General features: G+C 42.1%; 1 protein-coding gene across 1 annotated transcript; it reads left to right on the forward strand.

The window, feature by feature from the left end:
• Nucleotides 1-16206: 16206 nt before the first annotated feature.
• LOC121704929 (putative nuclease HARBI1) lies at nt 16207-18397 on the forward strand. The gene is made up of 2 exons (XM_042085496.1): nt 16207-16828; nt 18159-18397. The coding sequence occupies exons 1-2, from the start codon at nt 16426-16428 to the stop codon at nt 18395-18397; spliced, it is 642 nt and encodes a 213-aa protein (XP_041941430.1). The 5' UTR covers nt 16207-16425.
• The last annotated feature ends 830 nt before the right edge of the window (nt 18398-19227 follow it).

Here is a 19227-nt window from a genome sequence, read left to right on the forward strand (position 1 = left end):
ACATGGTGCAGTGCTTCGTATCTGACTGCCATCCTGATGCATGGACCGGTGCATGGTCTGCTCTTGGACCACCATATTCAGTTTATTAACTTGCTGTGACTTATTACACAAAATGTTCATTAAATATACGAAGAAGTATTTCTAGGTTAATGATTGATGATATGACTCGTACAGTATGAAGGCTACAGTAGCCTAGCTAATGTTAACTACTGTAGCATTACCAACCTCCCTTCAAAACTCACCACACAACTTTGTAGGTCTTGTCCCTCATGCTGGCCCTTACAAAACCCACAAGCTGACCCTCGGACACACAACAGTCAATAATGTGACCCGATTTAAAGTGGTTTTCACCCCTTTGAACACTCTTGATTTCGTTTAGTTGAAACAGTGAAATATTCACGGGGTTTGCTAACCATTTTACTGCAGTGGTGGTAGAACCCAACTTGGGCTAGCAGCTAGTTCAAAAGTTTAAGTAATTAATGAGGATATACAGGGCTTTTATGCCTCGACTAAGTTGATGTTGCCTATAAACAACAATTCATGTTCATAGAAACAACAAGGTCACTAAAACAATATATTTCATACCTGTGTTGCAGCATGTAGGCTAATGTAAGCAGCATTATAATGACATTCTAATGTCTGAAAGGCTAATGATTAGCCTATCGGCTACCTGAAAAGTTAAGTGTTTAAATTAGCATTTACAGTGTTCTATTTGATGGTGTATTGGCCCTGACTAAGTTTGTGTGATATATACACCACAATCCTTGTTGATACAAGTACCAGTTATTTTACTCACAGCATGATGCCACAACAATAAATTTCACCAGTGTCAGTTCCACTTAACTCAGACTGTTTCTTTTCTCCCAAAACGGCTGGACAATGATACAAATTAATGTCTCACTCACACTTTTAACGATCTTTCGTTAAATTCCCAGTTGACCAAGTCAACAAAAAAACATAGGGGGAAACCCTATCCCACTTTTCAAATACTGCACAACCAAAGCACCCCACTCTGGTGATTTCGTCTCCTTTCCGTATCACTGTAGCACTAAGTTTAGTCCTAGGCCATTAAACTAAACAAAGACCGTTGAGAAACAACCACACAGTTCACTCAGCAAAATAATGACTCCTGTTTTCTCATTGGCACATGCACAGCATTTATCTCATAAAACTCACACAGCTTAACATGTAATGGCAGTACAGAAAAAGAAAAGATTTAATCCCCCAAGCTTGTCCGTAGTTAATCGATTACTTCTTTTAATTCGTTCACGAATCTATCCAATTACCCAAAATATGTGTACACTTTGACCTTTTACTTTTTTCCAGAAAACTTCTTATATCAAATGACATCTAGAGCTCATCAATCATTGATATAGGTACGTTACTTGTCAAAACACTTAATGACACAAACTTCAATACGCTCATTAATGTGCAGCTTTTAATTTCTAATTTATCTAATAAATTAGCTTTACTTTGGTTCTTTTTCCCGCATAAAGGAGTAAAGATTTTTTGCTTTCACCTGGTCAGAATGTCTTCACTGCATGCAGGGTGCGCAGTGCAGCAGTGTTTCCCCTCTTGGCAGGCTTCCAGCTGGGATTCAGTCACGTCAATCAGGGTGCCAAGATGGACTCTTCTTACAGATGTTCAAAATCCAAAATCTGCCCCCGAAGTCTCTTTGAACCCGTTGGATGTTCTCGTCTTGCCTCTCCTCTTGCGGTCGGGTCACAATAACCAAATGTTGTCGTCTTTCTTCTCCTTTTGCGAGAAGGGTCACGGCACCAAATGTTGGATTCTCTGGTTGTTGCGTTGTGTTTTAGTTCTAATGTCTGTATTGAAGATGGTCAATAAAGCTTGACGGCGGGATCAGGATCGGCGATTAGATGATGATTTATTGTAGATGGTACAACAATGAATAACAGAACACAGGCTAAGTCTCAAACAGTAAAACTGTGCAGAGTCTAACAGTTGTGGTTGTTATTAGAAGCGGCTGCTGAGCCTTCCGACAGAAGATGCTCCTTGGGTTGCTTCCTCGATCCGTCTCCGTGTCAAAACCTAAGACAAAGCCTGTTATACTAAAACATACAAACGTCAATCATGCCAACGTGGCAGGTGCCAACCAGTGTACAAAACCCGGCCCTGGCCAGATGGAGATACTAGCCTGAATAGGCAGACATGCTGTCTCCCTCGGCCCATGTTATCACTGATGTTCCTCGGATGTTCCTAAACATCGGCCTGTATGACCTTCCTGCTGGTACACAGGCCTAAGGCACAGTTATGTACAATAATATGGACCTCTCCCTGTTGTATACTACACACAGAAGTAACATATGAACACATCAGAATACAGTAAGAATACCCCAGAATTCTACACAATGTTTGTCTAGAAAGATTTTATTCACATTAAGATTTTCGCCATAGGCAGTAAAAGACTCCGCCATCTTGGTTAGGGATTTTCGCTGTGAAAGTTTATGCACTTTCAACCAATCAGAGGCATCACTGTAGGATTGTTCAGGATTATGGGTAATGAAGTACTTATCCAAGACATCGCGAATAAGAGACATTTATCTCAAAACAAGGTTTTTTGAATTTTCACCCTCTATATGAGCATATACAATCGCTTAGTACAGCCGTAGCTGGTTTTAAGTCTACCATGTATGGTTACGTTTTTATGGCTTATACCCCAATTGTCAATGGAGAAATTGTATTGAATTCTTACTTCCGGAATCGGCTGTGACTGTATTCAACTAGCGGCCCGTTGAATTTTACCTGCGGCCCGCCCGCAAACTGCCTTCAACTCTGGCTTTCATGACTATGCTATAATCAATAAAATAAGCAGTGATTGGCTACAAAAGTAAACAATGTCGCGTGCCTCGCACCTGTCACACTGGGCTGTCAGATATAGGGTGCGTTCGTAAATTCAATCTAACACAAAATAGAATAGGCTAACGCACGATTAAAAAGTTTCAGTGTGCTCGGAGCGCTCGGTGTGACAATTTACGAACTCACCCATAACACAGGACAGGGCTCTACAGTGAAAAAAAATATTTAGGCGCACTGGTGCGAATGACTTCTAACCATGTCAATGTTTGTCTATAAAATACACCGCAACATCGAGAAACATTACTGGTGCAAACCATAGAATCACGTCGCGAATGCAGCATAAGAACTACACCTCCCATCAACGTTAGCAGTTTCGCGTTGTGACTCGCTAGTAGTCGCTTCTATCAAATCCAAGAGCGCGCAGAAAAAACGGAAAGTTAGACTAGCCAGCCAAGATACAAAGATTGAAGAAATTAGTTCTTCTATCCACCGAATTCATTGGATATAGGAGGAACAGGATGAGATTCTGAGAATGCAGTGAGAGAAGGAAAGGTAACCTAACATGCCTTTTAGCCCAGTTGATGTATTGGCTGCAATATGCAAAATATAGCTGTAGCGAACCGGCACAAAAGTAGCCTCCCGTAATACTCCCATTTTATTCAAAGGTAGAACGCTACTGACAACTCCAGGCTTCCACGCATGCTTGTTTGTTTACACCGAATACAAGCTGGAGTGCAAAACGAAAGTAGGCATAACGTTTACCTACTGCCCCCATCAATGCAGATATTTCAAATAAAAACTAAAAGTATAAAACATATATCCTTGATTAGCCTATGTTGGGTTTTGTGGAAGAGAAAATGGTGTCATGAGCTCTCTCTCTGCCTGGTAACACGTGCTGATTGAAGTCTGATGACCTCCACCTGTTCCTGCTCTGCTCTGCCTCACCCTCGTTACCTACCAGCTGCACTGCATTCACCACTCATCATGCCCTCTATATAAAGCCTTGCTTTTCAGTCCACACTTGTCAGATCGTCTGCAACCAGCACCAGTTACCTGCCTGTTTATTGAAAACGCCTCTGACTCTTTGCCTGTGATCCCGGACCCGCTCGACTACTTCTGTGTTCTCCAGCCCCGGTAATCTTGACCTGCCTTCCGTCCCTCTTCTACGAATACCGCCTAGTCCTTGACTGTACTGCTGCTTCGTTTCAATTGCTGTTGTGTGTGTGTTTCCCCCAGGACTTCCCGGATCATCCAGCTCCTGCCTTCGCTGTTCGGCTACTGGGGGAACACACACACGCAGACTCTTGGAACTCCTGTACCCCCCCCGGAACCCCTGAAACCCCCAACCCTTAAATAAACTTTTGAACGTGACGCAATTGTGGTCCTCGTCCTGTTTGGTGTCTGACAAAATGGACTGTTTTAGTAGTAGTGTTAGGCAGTATGCTATCAGATAGGTCACCATGGGCATATTTGGATTAGCTATAGATGGATTCACAAATAAATAAATTAGCCTACATTTGGCAGGATACTTAATAAACAGGCTAAATGCAAATATGGCAATGTATTATATTATTTTACATTAACAAAATGTAGGAAAATGGAACAGACTGAATATAAAGTAGGCATTGATCTTTGAAATCCTGTTTCCTGTAGCCTAAATGTTGTCAGTCATTCTTAATATTTGCAATTGGTGCACTGGCATGTTTAACTGTTAGCTGCAGTATAATGTTACATTATGTGTAAGTTAAGTACAGAACTGACTCTGCGCCCAAATTTTGTCTGTGCTCCTAAATTTTTTAACTTGGGCGCACAAGTGCTCCTGAAAATAAATGTTAGTGTAGAGCCCTACAGGAATTCCAGTGTTGGCAGCAGTAATCCTAAATGTTAAAGATTTGTTATCTATGTTTGTCTTTGAAACACAAAATTGATGATGAAAACGGCTGTTCTAGTCAGAAAGGACTGACTGTTTACATTGCTGTCAACATCAAGTCATAAACCTAAGTGTTTACTGTGCAATGAATGCATTTCGGTAATGATATAGCCTACTGTTAAGTGGCAAAGGAGTAAGATACCTTTTACCAAGGCCCTTTCACAAAGAATGCATATAGCACCTGATTGAGGCATTATAAATTACAATGCTGCTTATTGTTTGTCAGTTGTTTCACTGTGGTTTGTTTTACAAATATGAAATATGACTGAAGTTGGATGTTAATGATAGTTAGCCCATCACTTGATTGAGGCATTAAAATGCTGCTTATTGTTTGTCAGGATAGTTTTCACTGGCTTCTTTTAAAAATATGAGCTATATGAGCCCAGAAGTTGGGTATCCATGTTATATATTCCATCCCATGACACTGTTTTACTGGTTTATTTCACAAATAATCTGGACCTGCTCTATAAGCACCTTATGTCTGTTTGGAATTGACCTGTCGCTAAGCCCCGCCCCCCCCATTGTTACCGTGTGAAAACTCGGACAAACAAACCAGACTTGATTAGAAATACATTGTGGACAATGGCAGCTGACAGTATATGAAAGCAGGCTTTGAGGACGTTTTGGTCGAAAAAGGATTCACTTTCCTCCAGAAGCTATCAAAAGAGACTTAATTATGCTATGGAGGGGTGTATTCAAAACTTTAGAATACATACAAGGTGACAAGCAGTTGTGGCGAGTAGTCGTGCAAATCACTGTGCAAAAACCAGACGTTAATGCTAGCTAGCTAGCGGAAGATTGATACTGAAGATATGTTAGGTTACGTTAATATTTGATGTAGTAATAATATATTAGTTGGTTAATGAGCATTTTCATCTTGGGATTTAACAGGGAACCTGTGCCCACGTTGTTGGCTTAGTAGCCTACATTACGTCGAGCTGTTGCAAACGCGAGAGACGTCCTATAGGCTACTGTTGATGAAAATATACCCGTTTTCTAGCCTCTCGGGATACCGGCTATCAGTATTACACGTCCCCCTGCAAAACGTTTGACCATGGTTATCCGTCGGGTTAAGTTAATAAATTGAGTTAATAAACTCCATAAATAACCATTAATTTGTAATTTTATGCCTCATCCCTGTTGTTTCCTATGGAGTTGTCCGAGCTGATGTCCGAGTCCCGTTGAGGCTGGACTGTCATTGGCTCATCAGCGTTCTAAGGGTGGCGCTTAGCGACAGGCCAATTGTTTTGAGAGCCTATTGATGTATCTCAAAAATATTTTTGCTTCAAGTTGAAACAGGATGCCTTGAGGATGGTATTCTCCTGCGTAAGGCGGGCAATCTCCTTCCGTGCTGCTTCTAGCTGCTCTTGCAGTGACCGAGAGTTCAGCATAGTCATGGTCAGAGTGGGGTGCTGGCTTAACAACTTGGTCTGCACTATAGGAGACAATAACAAATCAAAAACGTTCAGTTCCAACTGCATGTGTATCACGTAAGTTGTATAGTATACCATGTAACCTACTACAGTGAATTTGTTTCATTAATGGAGATTAAATGTTATACCCTGCTGCTACACATAGCCTATGTCTTATGCAGCAGCTGTGTGATATTTTACAAGATGGACATAGGAAATACTTTATAAGTGTCTTACCCAGTGTCAACTCCAGCCAGGTCTAAGGAGTACACTGGCATCTTCTGTCTCTCCAGCAGGTTCATTGCTGTGTATGTAATAATAAAACATTAGTTCTTGCACAACTGAATAAATCAACTCTTTGTGACAGACCTAGGTTAAACATGACATTAGGAGACGTGTGAAACAATTTTCACTAACTGACCTCTCTCCCTCTATTTCGCATTGGTCTTTTATGAGTCGTTTTTGTTCAAGCGAACAGGATACTTCCTGGCAGGAGGCACGTTTTTCCAGTCTCATCATGGTGCATAAAACACTGCTCAGTGAAATGTTTGGCACAAACTTTTGTGTTGGACGTAACGTTAATCTCCACGAACAACAAACAGCCTGCCTGTTAGCTGCAGTTAGCCTACATACAGTGACCAGGGCTTTCCCTGAAGTCAGCAAAAGACAAGCTTACTGCTTGAGACGTAGCATTTCTATCAAGGCATCATCATAACGTTACCTTACATAAATAAAACGACATCATGTTTGCGTTTGATCTAACAAGTAGCATGATAACGTTACACAGTGGCTATCTTTATAATTAACATTAGCCTGGGGTTAAGCTAACCGGTTGGCTAGCTAGACAATTATGCACTTAACTGGAAAAATGTACCGATGTCTCTTCTATTTTTTGAAATCCACTCTCTCTTCAATCTGGTGTCTGTCAGGAACCGGTGGAACGAACGTGTTTTGTCTTTTTCCCGTCTTTTGTAGTAGGAATTACACCAAGGCACACAGCAGACATATTCGTAACTGATACAATCCACAACACACACAACCGTACAGAACTCGAACTTCCCACCCTGAGCATGACGTCAAAACAAGATGGCCGCCGTGTGAATATGGTGAATAAAGGAATATCCACCACCAGGCATGAAAACGGGTCAGGGGTGAAAAAGGTGAGAAGGGCGCGCAAAGTGGGAAATGGCCGTTTCATAGCAAAACAGGCGCGAGTGACATTGTTGCCAATAGTGCATAGCTTCCATAGAGTATGAAGTTGCCTAAAACCAGAGATTTATAAAGAAAACAAACTACAAAATGACTAATTTTTACAAAAAAATACTTATTATTTCTTCTTTTTGGCTTGGGCCCACTTGCGCTGTTTGGCAACATGCTTCAGCCTGGCCCTCCTCTCCTCCTCACTACATGAGTTTTCTTTCTTTCTTTGTGCCTGAAGTTATCAGACATTTCTGAAGATTTCATAGGCCTAATGGACACTTCATAGTAGACTATTAGAATAAGTCTGAATATTTGTTGGACCAAACCAGGTAATAAATAAACTTGGGTAGGGTAGACTAGGCTTTAATTTGTAAAATTGGTTTGAAATGTTTTAACCTGCAGCTAGGCTACTTACAGATTGCGGCATTGTGCTAGTGTGTCAGGCCACTGAGCGTTTCTTAAAAGACGCCATTACCATGTCAAACACTGTGTTTGTCTCTGAACTCGACAAAACGCCACCAGCCCAGTTTAGGAGCATTTAATTAAACTAATTAGTTATTCACATTAGCCTTTGCTGTACTGATAAAGTATGCCTATTTGCTTCGCCTTTTGTCGATCTACATGGCTCAAACTGCACATATTCTTCATCAAATTAACTCGTTATGTCTATAATTTCTGTCCAATATCGCTAACTTTAACAACAGCCTATGCTACGTTGCTACACCAATCTCAACGTCTTTTTCTGACAGAAGTTGAACGTTTCAACTAGCCCACCTGTGACATCAATAAGCATCTCTCCTCGCCGGGCTCACATTCCAGCTGACATTTCAGAGGCATCTGTAGTAGAGGTGGATTTTGTCGTTCGTTCTCATGACACAGTTCACGTCGTTCAGTTCGCCAAGATGATTCGTTCTGAATCGTTCGTTCTTTAGTTCATTCGCATTTCCGGTAGCCTACAACGTAGTTCAGCAGTGAATCATGGAATGCAGGTTCTCAGCTCCTCGTTTGTGAAAACGGTCAACACAACACTGTAATTGTAGCGCAAATATAGCTGCAACTTCATGATTATGTGTACTTTTAGACAAAACAGCAGTAGCTAATGTGTTCATTCACCTTGACATTACATATTGAAGGTAAATAGAGTAGACTACGGCTAGATCAGCTAATTTCTTTTTTAAAAATGTGTTCATTCATAAAGGAACAAAGACCCAGTAGGCTATGCCAACAAACATGTTTGGCAGAAAGATTATATTGATGAAAAGGTTTCAAGTCCCCATTTTGCCTAGGCTACAGATCTAATCACTCTGCTTCTTCTGCTTCACTCTGCCAAGAACGAGTGACTGACCTAACAAGAACGACAGACCGAAGTGAAACAAGGTGGGGGGTCTTGGCGTGAGAACGAACGAACGAGACAGATTGAAGAGACATTTATTAACCTGGCATGACACAGAAAATACAAAGACAGCATGCATTTACCATTAGACAGATATTTAAATGTAAATGCCAATATTGAAATGCAAAATGGAGTTGTTAATGTAAACCATTATCATTATGTTTTATCGTATGCTCTCCCACTAGCCCATTTTTTTTCATGGAAACGGTTGCTATGCTTTCATGCCTCTCATTGGCTAATTCGATGAGAACGTTTTAGAAACAATACAGACAACAGCATACGATTGGTTTGGCTCTCGCCTTAGGAAGCTGGGCCATAGGCATTCACAGCAGCACTAGGTCAGTGTGATTCAGTGACGAACGAAAGAACGAACAAGAACTGGAAAGGCGAACCAGTTCAGGTCGTTCATTTTAAAGACCCGTTCAGTTCGCGACCGACCCACCTCTAATCTGTAGTCACACAGACAGGGAGGCTATTCCAGTGCAAGCGTTCTGTTTGCGTTGCATCCGCGGCAAAATTTAGCTTCCACTGTTTAATAGGCTAAATGCATAGGGGCTGCATTCACATAGTCGTTGCTGGATCAGACAAGTTTTTAATTGGGCTCTTGTCTTACAACGCATCAAGATGCGTTCGCGTCTGCGCGTGATTTGTAAACTCAGTTGTAACCCCATACCCCCCACCACAATATTTTCTCATCGGATCTGCGCGAACCACGTAAGTCCCCTATTTTGGATTCAAAACGGCGAATTTCGCCGAAAGGTGAGGAGTATTCATGCCTGACTGCAGCTCTCTTTCTCCTGTAACGGATTCGTTCACGACGACATTCATTGTCGTAATCTGCTCGAATTGACTGTAGGTCACGCTCCAATCTTTCATCGATGCTGCGGATGTTGTGGATGTAACGGAAAACATGCTGCATTGTTGCAACAACATTCGAAACGAGCGCGATGTATTCACCCTCCATGCTGTAGCCTATTACTAGCCCTCCTGTGACAGCGGCCGCATATATTCTGCGTCACATGCCTCTTGCGAACTTGGGCCCTACGTCATACGTCAAGCCCCCACCCCTCACTCAACCACACGGAGATTCTGTAATGTGCATGTATGTCGTTCACACATAGGTCGGTATAAGGTCCGCAGGTTAGCGTCATATCTGAATCATCCGAAGGGTAGGACCTCCGTTTGACAAACCTCCGCATATACTCCGGAGGTTATATCTGAAAGCGCTTAGTAACAGAAAAAGTGAGGACACTCTTATCACGACTTATCTTAACCACTTACCTCTTCGTTTTAAGTCTTGCCTTGCCTGGGTGAATCGTTTTGCAGGAATGGAAGATAAACAAAGCAACTTCTTGTTATCACGACTGGAACGATTAGAACAACCATACACAGAACAAAACAAAAGTTCACCATTTTCAAGCACCTTGCGTCTTTGTTTCAATTTTGGCTACTATATAACGTTGCGGCTCTGGGTTTGCCTGTCCTCTGAGTTAGTTCTTGCACAAGCAAACACACATAAACACACACACACACACATAAAGATGCACGCACACAAGCACACACAGGCATACATACATACATGCATGCAAGCACACACACACAAGTGTAACGGATGCCAGCTAGCTTAGCTGTGCGTGTGGAACGTTGGTAAACCCCATTCTCAAGAGTAGTGCTGGCATGAAAGCTAGCAGCCTGGATTTTTAGCTCGATTGTCAGCACGCTCGACTCCTGATCCGAGATGCTGCTGTTCACAGTTTCAAGTCTGTGCATGTGCAGGGCTGAATCGCTCCAAGATACATTGGTGCCGTGACCCGGATCGGGAGTGAGGTTTAGGGGGATGAGTGTAACGGATGCCAGCTAGCTTAGCTGTGTCTGTGTGGAACGTTGGTAGCTGATTGGTGGTGTGATCCAATTTAAAAGTGGCAGACGTCATTCAAGATCTCTTGCTCTCTTTGGATCACACTTTCCGCTGCTGCTAGGGCCAGCCTCGGGCCCTGCCCGTGCCACCACCTTCGCTTTTTGCACTCACCAGGGTGAGGTATACTAGGAATGAGCCTTGTTTTTGTTTGTTGCTCCTTTGTATAACCCTTAGTCTGATTTTCACATTTCTTTTTCTATTAATCTATTTTTGTACAAATAAATACACGTTAATGTTACGTGCCGTTGTCTACCCGTTTTTCTCTATTTAAAATCATTGTTATGCCCTAAACCGGGATATAACAATGAAGCTAAAAGTAAGTGTAAAAATCACATGCAGTGAAAATTTCAACTCTGCAGCGTGATGAATAGGCTACCCGCCACTCTGCTGCTGTGCTGAGGCTTGGTACATTGGTGGAGGAAGACTGCTAAGGAGTACTGATATTGTCAAGTAAGTATAGGAACGTCACCTATTACCAACCGTTCCGTATTTCCAACCTCTTACGTGTATGTGTCACTTAGTATTCATTTCTATACAAACCAAGACGACGGATTCCTAAAGAAACGCAAGTGCCCTAGTACCCTACCGCAAGTGTATCTAAATTAGCTATGTACCAAAAATTACATTTTACCGTGACTTGAAGAGCTGTGAACAGTGTTGTAAGGCTGCGTGTACAAATCCGCTTGGAGCTCCAGTGGAATTTTGATTTGCGACGAGAATTCTCAGTCTTACCATTGATGTGCCATGAGAAAGGTTGGAAATAGGCACCCACCAGGCACCAGCCCAGCACCAACTTATTTTAATATCGTAGTCATGGATCCAGAGATTGTCCTGTTGTTTATTTTATTACATTTAATTATCGAGGAAATGGGGAATGAACAGCGCCGGAGACGAAGAACAATTTTTCTTCGCCTAAGAGAGGACAACGATAATCAGGTAAAATATGTGAATACCGTATTTTCTGGACTATAAGTCGCTCCTGAGTATAAGTCGCATCAGTCAAAAAATGTCATGAGCAGGAAAAAAACATAAGTCGTATTAAATATATAAGTATTTAGAAATGTATTTCACAAAATCCAAAACCAAAAACAGAGACTATGTAACTGGATTATTGAGGCCAAAAAGATTAATGAAGATGAAGGAGTGAAGGAAGCCAAGAGGAGGGCAGGAAGGTAATTGCAAAGCAAAAGATTCACTGAAAGAATGCCATGAGGTACACCAAAATGTATCTAAAATGTGGAGAATACAATGCAATCAAGCATTTTGGGCGATGTGGAGTCATAAGCTGGCAGCAGATTAAATGCTCACGATAGAGAAAAAGACGGTTTTAAAAGGACGTGACCGAAGCTGAGGCAAGCCATGGCAATAGGCCTATATAGGCCCGCCGGTATTTGTAAAGCAATTTACAAGATTCACAGAACAAAAATGCTGATGTGGTACATCATCAAAATGTAGCTAAAAATGTGGAGAATACAATGCAATCAAGCATTTTGGACGATGTGGAGATACAAGCTGGCAGCAGATTAAATGCTCGAGAGAGAAAAAGATGCGGGTTTAAATTGACGTACAGACCGAAGCTGCAGCAAGCAGGTGATATTTAGAAATGTATTTCACAAAATCCAAGACTAAGAACAGACAGACTATGTAACTGTACACATTGAGGCCAAAAATATTGAGAATTCTACAGGGAATGTTAATGAAGACGAAGGAGTGAATAGTGGCAAGAGGCAAGCCGAAGGCTGCTGACAAGGCCCGACGCTAATTGTAAAGCAATTTACAAAAAAATCACTGAACACAAATGCTGATGTGGTACATGAATATTTAGCTAAAAATGTGGAGAATGCAATGCAATCAATCATTTTGTATGATATATTGGCACAAGCTGGCAGCAGAACAATTGCTTGGCTGGCCACCTCCGAGAGAGCGAGAGAAAAAAAGATGCACATTTAAAACCAGGGTCTAAATTCCAGTGCGGAATTGCGGGTATTGCGAATAAATTATTACTTAGTATTGAGCATAATAATAAAAGTCCCGCAAATCTAGCCATCATAATGCGAGAGATTCCCACACATTTTACAGCCTGTCTGACATTAATATAATAATGGAATGGCCTGAATGCGGGACTATTGACGGACCAACTCTGACTTCAATTGAACCAGGACCACTTTGTGGGTGCCTCTCTTTCGTTGCTCTCTCTCTCTCAGCAGGATTTGTCACCGCTGAAGTCAAATTATAGCCTAGATGCTTCAACATCAACCGCTATCGACAGGAAAGGAAAACAAACATTTAGCGATCAGGAACCATCAGGAATTTTGCAAACACCGAAGCATGACCGCCTATAACGCGAGAGAACATGGATGACTTCTTTATTTGACGTTCGATTGCGGACGTGAACAGACAGCTACAGACACGGAGCGCACATTAGGCCTACTTTCACTTTCTGTGCGTATTCATTACGTGAAAGATAATTAGTAGCAAAACAGCGATCAAATATTACATGGCAGTGCGTTTTGTTTTCAAATGTTTTCATGCATGTCTAGATAACAAGTGAGGAATGTTTAGGAGACTCGTAAATCCTCAAATTTAGGCTGCGCAAAGCACAGCACTTTTATTTGGCCATGGCTTGTATTCGAGTCAGCTATATAGTCCTTTATTTCTTGCGTTTTATTGTGAGACATAGGCCTACTTTTCGTTTGGAGCGGCATGGGTATCAAAAGCAGATGTTCAATTTGAGATTTCATTTACGTTTGGACTGCCTAAATGTAGTTATTTTTTAAATTATGCATGATTTACTTTTTATAAAATTCATTGGCTGATGCCTGGCAGCAACAATTGTGTTTAAATGTAGGTTCCTGCTTCAGCCTTTAGCTCAGAAGGGGGCGGCATGCGACTGGTAGCTTGAGAGCAACGTGTTGGAGACTCATGGTGTAGGACAATGACTTTTCATTGGCAACAATACCAACCAACAATATAAAATATTAAGAAGAGCTCTTTTATGAGTTAAATTGAAACAAAATTATACTGGCTTTTATTTGTCCAAATCTGAGGCCCGGCTATAAATAGAATCCCGGCCATAATTTGACGATTTAGGTATGCACGTGTGTTTCAGGCATAGTGCAAAAGCACTAATCTCTGACTGAAAGTGCACAGGACTTGTGCATTTGAGAGCACTCTCTCGCGGCTGTAGACGTAATGTTTCACGTAGGGTTCATGTCAGTTAATATAAATTAACATTTAAAAACATGTTCAATTATATATTTTTTTCATTTATAAGTCGCACCTGACTATAAGTCGCAGGACCAGCCAAACTATGAAAAAAAATGCGACTTATAGTCCGGAAAATACGGTATGTAGGCTACTTAATAACTGGTGAAGATGTACTGTAGGCTACTTATAGCCAACTGTAACAGTCGATGTTAACGTCTAGAAATCAGAATAAGGTTATGTATAACGTTACAGTTAGTGATAGTAAGCTAACGTGCAGGTTACCGTTATCGTTAGGCCTAACTATTAACGTTGCCTAGCAGGGGCGTCGCTAGCTATTTAAAACATTCGGGGCTAGAGCCCAGAAGTTAGAGTTCTTTTTTGTCCGGGGGTTCGGGGATTTCTCCCCCTAGAGATTTTGAAAATCGTGCTGATGAACATGCAATTTTAACCTACTTTGAGAATGAAAAGGAAGGCCAATCGTAATGACTCACGTCACGGCATTCTGAATATTTTGATGTTTAAAGACCGTGTAAGGAGAACCAGGCGCGCCTGCAGGTGTACGTCCGTACACACTGTGCGTACCATCAGGCTACTCAACAGCGAGAGAAAATTTCCCTTGTGTGTGTGTGTATTCACACCAAATCGGCCTACCATACCTTCCCAACTATGTACAGTATCCCATTAGCCGCATGCCATCAGGCTATTTACCATTTTCTATTACGTAAAGTTAGTGAACACATTATGTTTTGAGCAGGAGAGAGAATACGCATGCAGCCACGCAATAGGCTACTTGTTGTTTTCTTTTACTCGGCTATCTATATGGTTATCAGCACACAATGTTGAGCTAATTCACTCAATACTCATCATGGATATCACAAGTTTTAAACAACGAAAACAGAAAGGGTGGAGGCAGCAACGCTAGGAGTTATACAAGAACAAGGTAGGCAATTGGTGTGCTTGTCAGAACGTTAGACTGCACTAAAGCCAGACGTCACGTTACGCTAGAACAAAACTAAAGGTAACTTTAGCCTGTATAGGGCTGTATCAAGTTGTCCAAATGAATAGGTCATTGTAGACGTTGTCGTTGTATTATTGCATGTGGATGTTGTTATGCTATGTAGGCTACTTTTTTGCTGACTGACCAATGCACGGACCTAAAACGGACAAATATTGTTCACGAGTGAATTATTTATTTTGCGGGGGGGGGGATGGGTGTGCGTACCATAGCATTAATTCCTGCAGGCGCCCCTGAGGAGAACGTCTCTTCTGCCAAAGTGCACCACATACAACACCCCAAATATCACATTAAAATAGCCTGTAGAATAAACATCGTCATGCACCTCTGTCGTGCACTTGACAGGTGTGAGCGTTCGTCTCGGGATAAACATTTCGGACGTCATCCCCTTCAATTAATGGGCTATGGGTGCCTTGAAAGCAATGCATTTGGGTTGTATATCACAAACTTTTGCCCAAAGAAAAAGTTCCATTCTGTCAAAATCAAGCCCAACATGCATTGCTTGGAAGCCCCCTCAAACGAGGTCAGGTTTATTTACTGCGCATGTGATACAATAGTAAATCACGATATATTGAAACTGAGCTGATCGAAATGTCCTCCTGGGTTGCGGGAGATGATGACACACTGAAGAGTTTCCACTTCTTGTCCCTGCTCTGCCCTTTTTTTTTCTCTAAATAAACTTCTAATATCCATTTGTCCTTATACACTTATTTCGCTAAGGCTAGTTAGTAGAAGCACGAAACAGCAATGCGTAATAGCGTAGAGGAGAATTGAAATTGCAACATTTTGCAACAAATGATTCTAAACCTGCCCAGATCACGTCAGATTGTCTTGCGCTGCTGTTAATGCACACAATGGACACAAAACACAAAAGTCTCTTCTACGGGGCTATTTATTTCATTCACGATTAGAGTTTTTGTTGTTGTTGACGGCCCATAGATCCGGGGCTATCCCCAGAGGATCCGGGGCTATAGCCCCGAATGCCCAGGTCTAACGACGCCACTGTTGCCTAGGCCTACTGTCAAATGTTTAAAAACTGTAACCTTATTCAGTAGCCTATTGGAAAAAAGTAGGTTTACTGCACCTTCATTAGGCCTAGCCTACTACAGGCACTGCCTAGTGCTACTATGAAACATATTTAAGCAACATAATTTAATGTTGGCCTATTGTCAGTAACACTCTTACCTTGCTGGTAAAATAAAAGTAATCAACAGGATGGTTTGATGTAGGCCTGTGTAAGACAAGTTGTTAATAAACTTGTTTGATTAACACTTTTCCCTCTGTTCCCTAAAACAGATCGGACCAATCATGTTCTGCAGGATAAACCGAAGCGTCCCTGTCCTGCAGAAATTTTTCAATGGGGAAGACACCAAACCAGACATTCGGCTGAGCAGGGAGGCCCTGGCAGTGCTGCTGGACCTCCTTCAACAAGAGCGAAGACACGGATGGGGTGCCACAATTGAGACCCTTGTTTTTTTGTTTTGGATTGCCTGTGGGACATTGTACAGGGTGGTCGCCAGAGCATTTGCAATGCCACGATCAACTGTCCACCGCATCGTCCACCGAGTCACTGAGGAGATGGTGGCCATTTGCCACAAGGTCATCCACCTCCCGAAGACCCCAGAGGAGCTGGAGGCAGTGACTCGGGGATTTGCAGGGCTGGCTCGACACAGAGTTGCTCCAGCAGCTTGCTGGAAAATCGACGGCTGCCATGTACACATCAAGGCACCAAGCGGCCGTGATGGTCAGTGCTACAGGAACAGGAAAGTGTTCCCATCCATTATCCTGCAGGCCGTGTGTGACCATCAGGGCCGCTTCATTGACACCTATGTGGGCTGGCCGGGGTCGGTCCACGACTCACGAGTGCTCCGGTATAGCCCGCTGTATAGGCAGTCAGTGTATCCTCCTCCAGGGCACTTCATTTTGGCTGACGGTGGGTACCAGGGATGGAAATTAACCCCCCCCCCCCCCCCCAAACCAGACGGTGGGTACCAGGGATGGAAATTAAACCCCCCCCCCCCCCCCAAATGCGGGTAGTTTTGTGCGCTGGCGGGTGAATTTGATAAATAGAGCTAGCATAGGCTACCACAAATAGTCAGATCCGATCTAATTTTCATAGTTATTGACGGTTTAAAATAAGAAAGTGTCTGTAGGGATCATGAAACGTTACCAGCCGTAAATCGCGCTGATTTGAAGTTCTACAACAACTACCAGTGAGCCGCCACCTGCAGCATAGCCTATAGTCACTGGTGCAGTGCTTCACTTTTTGCCATTACTATTAAGAAACTGTCGCTATGCTTTCATGTACCACTGCTAGCTTATTTCAGGATGACTGCATAAACAAATCTAGTGAGATCTGTGGATCTGCGTTGTATCTAAACAGACTAATATTCTCACGCGAATTTGTCTTTTGAAGTGGCCCGTAGCTATTTTAATCCGGCCCGCGACACCTTCACGGAAACAAGATGACATGCTACTATTTAGACCTATGAGGCAAACAGGCGGACATCTCCACACCCATTCATCATGGTGGAATATCACACAAACTTTTCATTCAAGAAATTACAAACATATCAGAATAAACAGCAGAACTTACCGAACACAAAGGTGTAAAACATTCCGTTATGCAATTAGCCGTTCCAGAGTAATCCGGTTTTGAAATTGAAGCAAATGTCTACAAGGTCTAACTTTGGACTGTTGTAATACACAATACGGCCAAATACAAAATAAATGTTAACAATATCGCCTAGATAACTGTAAATATTAAAACCAGAGTTTTTCCAATATAGTTTCACAAAATGCTAAGCATTAAGTTTCCTAAAGCTGAGCTGTGCATTTATTGTTCAGTGCATGATTTCATAACAGGCCAAACAGAAAATAAATACTAAATGTTAAATATAGCCTTGATGCCTGTAAATCAGATGATGTACAGTATAGTTAGATCAAGTTGGAGAGTCGATTATAGGATGCTCCAGAACTCACACAAATGGAGTCTTAAAGGAGCTACACCACTTTTATGACATGACACTATGGCATATTATTGTGGTTCTGTTGGCTTTTAGTTTTGTTGCAAAATTCAGCACATTTTAGTCGTATCGCAATAATGCCGATAACCGTGATCATTTTAAGTAGCCTACTATAATCATATCATCACATTTTAATGCCATTTCTCTAGTGGCTGGTAAAAAAGTTAAGTGGCTGGTAGATTTTGGAATCCATCAGCCACAGTAGCAGGTGGAAAAAATATTTAATTTCCATCCCTGGTGGGTACCCGTGCCTCCAACACCCACTCCCCCTCATCACTCCCTACAAAAGGCCGGTACAAGGTGTGGGAGCTCAGCGTTTCAACAGGCATCATTCCAAGGCACGCTCCATTGTAGAGCGTAGTCTCATGCATATCCCAGCCAATCACAGACAGAGTAGGGCGGTATTGGCCAATCACAGACAGTCTTCTGCTACCACCCTACAAAAAAAAATTTGCGTCCCGCCATTATCTTCTTGAATGAAACGTCACAAGCGCGTTCAATGGTATTTCGGAATGTTGGGGACAGGTAGGCCGCGAAGCATACACCCGATGCGCACTTCGTTTCGGGGAAAAGAAGGGTGGGTTTGTTGGCCAAATTCGAAGGAGCCCACGAAATGGGACAGCACCAGAGCCATATAGAGCATCACAGTCCCGCCCCTCCTCCAAGAGAGCTTAGTTTCCGGAAGTAAATTTCCCATTCATTTCTTCCATTGACGTTTTGGAAAAATCCGTATCTAAAGAGTTTTAGAGCATGTCTTAGGCTAATCAGCTACGGCGTAACTCATAAGCATACAACATATCATTTCGAGTGAAAAACGAAGAGAAAGTCCAAAAAAAGTCAAGACTGTACATATTTTCATTTCCGAGCGAAGGAACTACTCATCCCATAAACCACCAACGCCTCACTGAAAAATATATAAGCAGCACGAACCAGCGCGAAATCATTTCCAACTGGCAACAGCACGCGAACCCTTTCCTCCAAACAGTGATTATTATATAGTTAATAGCAGTTATTTCAGGAGTAATCGTGTAAATAATAGTGTTTTGGTATTGAATGTTATATTTACCATCGTGTATTTTATATCGTGTGTGTGTGTGAAAGCGGTTAACGTTAACGTTAGCAACATTGTGCAGTGCTTCGTATCTGACTGCCATCCTGATGCATGGACCCTCTTGGACCACCATATTCAGTTTATTAACTTGCTGTGAATTATTACACATGTTCATTAAATGTACGAAGAAGTATTTCTAGGTTAATGATTGATGATATGACTCGTATAGTATTAAGGCTACAGTAGCCTAGCTAA

Source organism: Alosa sapidissima, chromosome 3 (genome assembly GCF_018492685.1).
Source record: "Alosa sapidissima isolate fAloSap1 chromosome 3, fAloSap1.pri, whole genome shotgun sequence".
Lineage (NCBI taxonomy): Eukaryota > Metazoa > Chordata > Actinopteri > Clupeiformes > Clupeidae > Alosa > Alosa sapidissima.

Bases quoted from the DNA above. Each gene is read 5' to 3' on its own strand.
- LOC121704929 (XM_042085496.1), top strand. From the start codon at position 16,426: ATGCCACGATCAACTGTCCACCGCATCGTCCACCGAGTCACTGAGGAG. The intron at 16,829-18,158 runs GTGGGTACCAGG...TTTCCATCCCTG, and splicing joins GCACTTCATTTTGGCTGACG to GTGGGTACCCGTGCCTCCAA.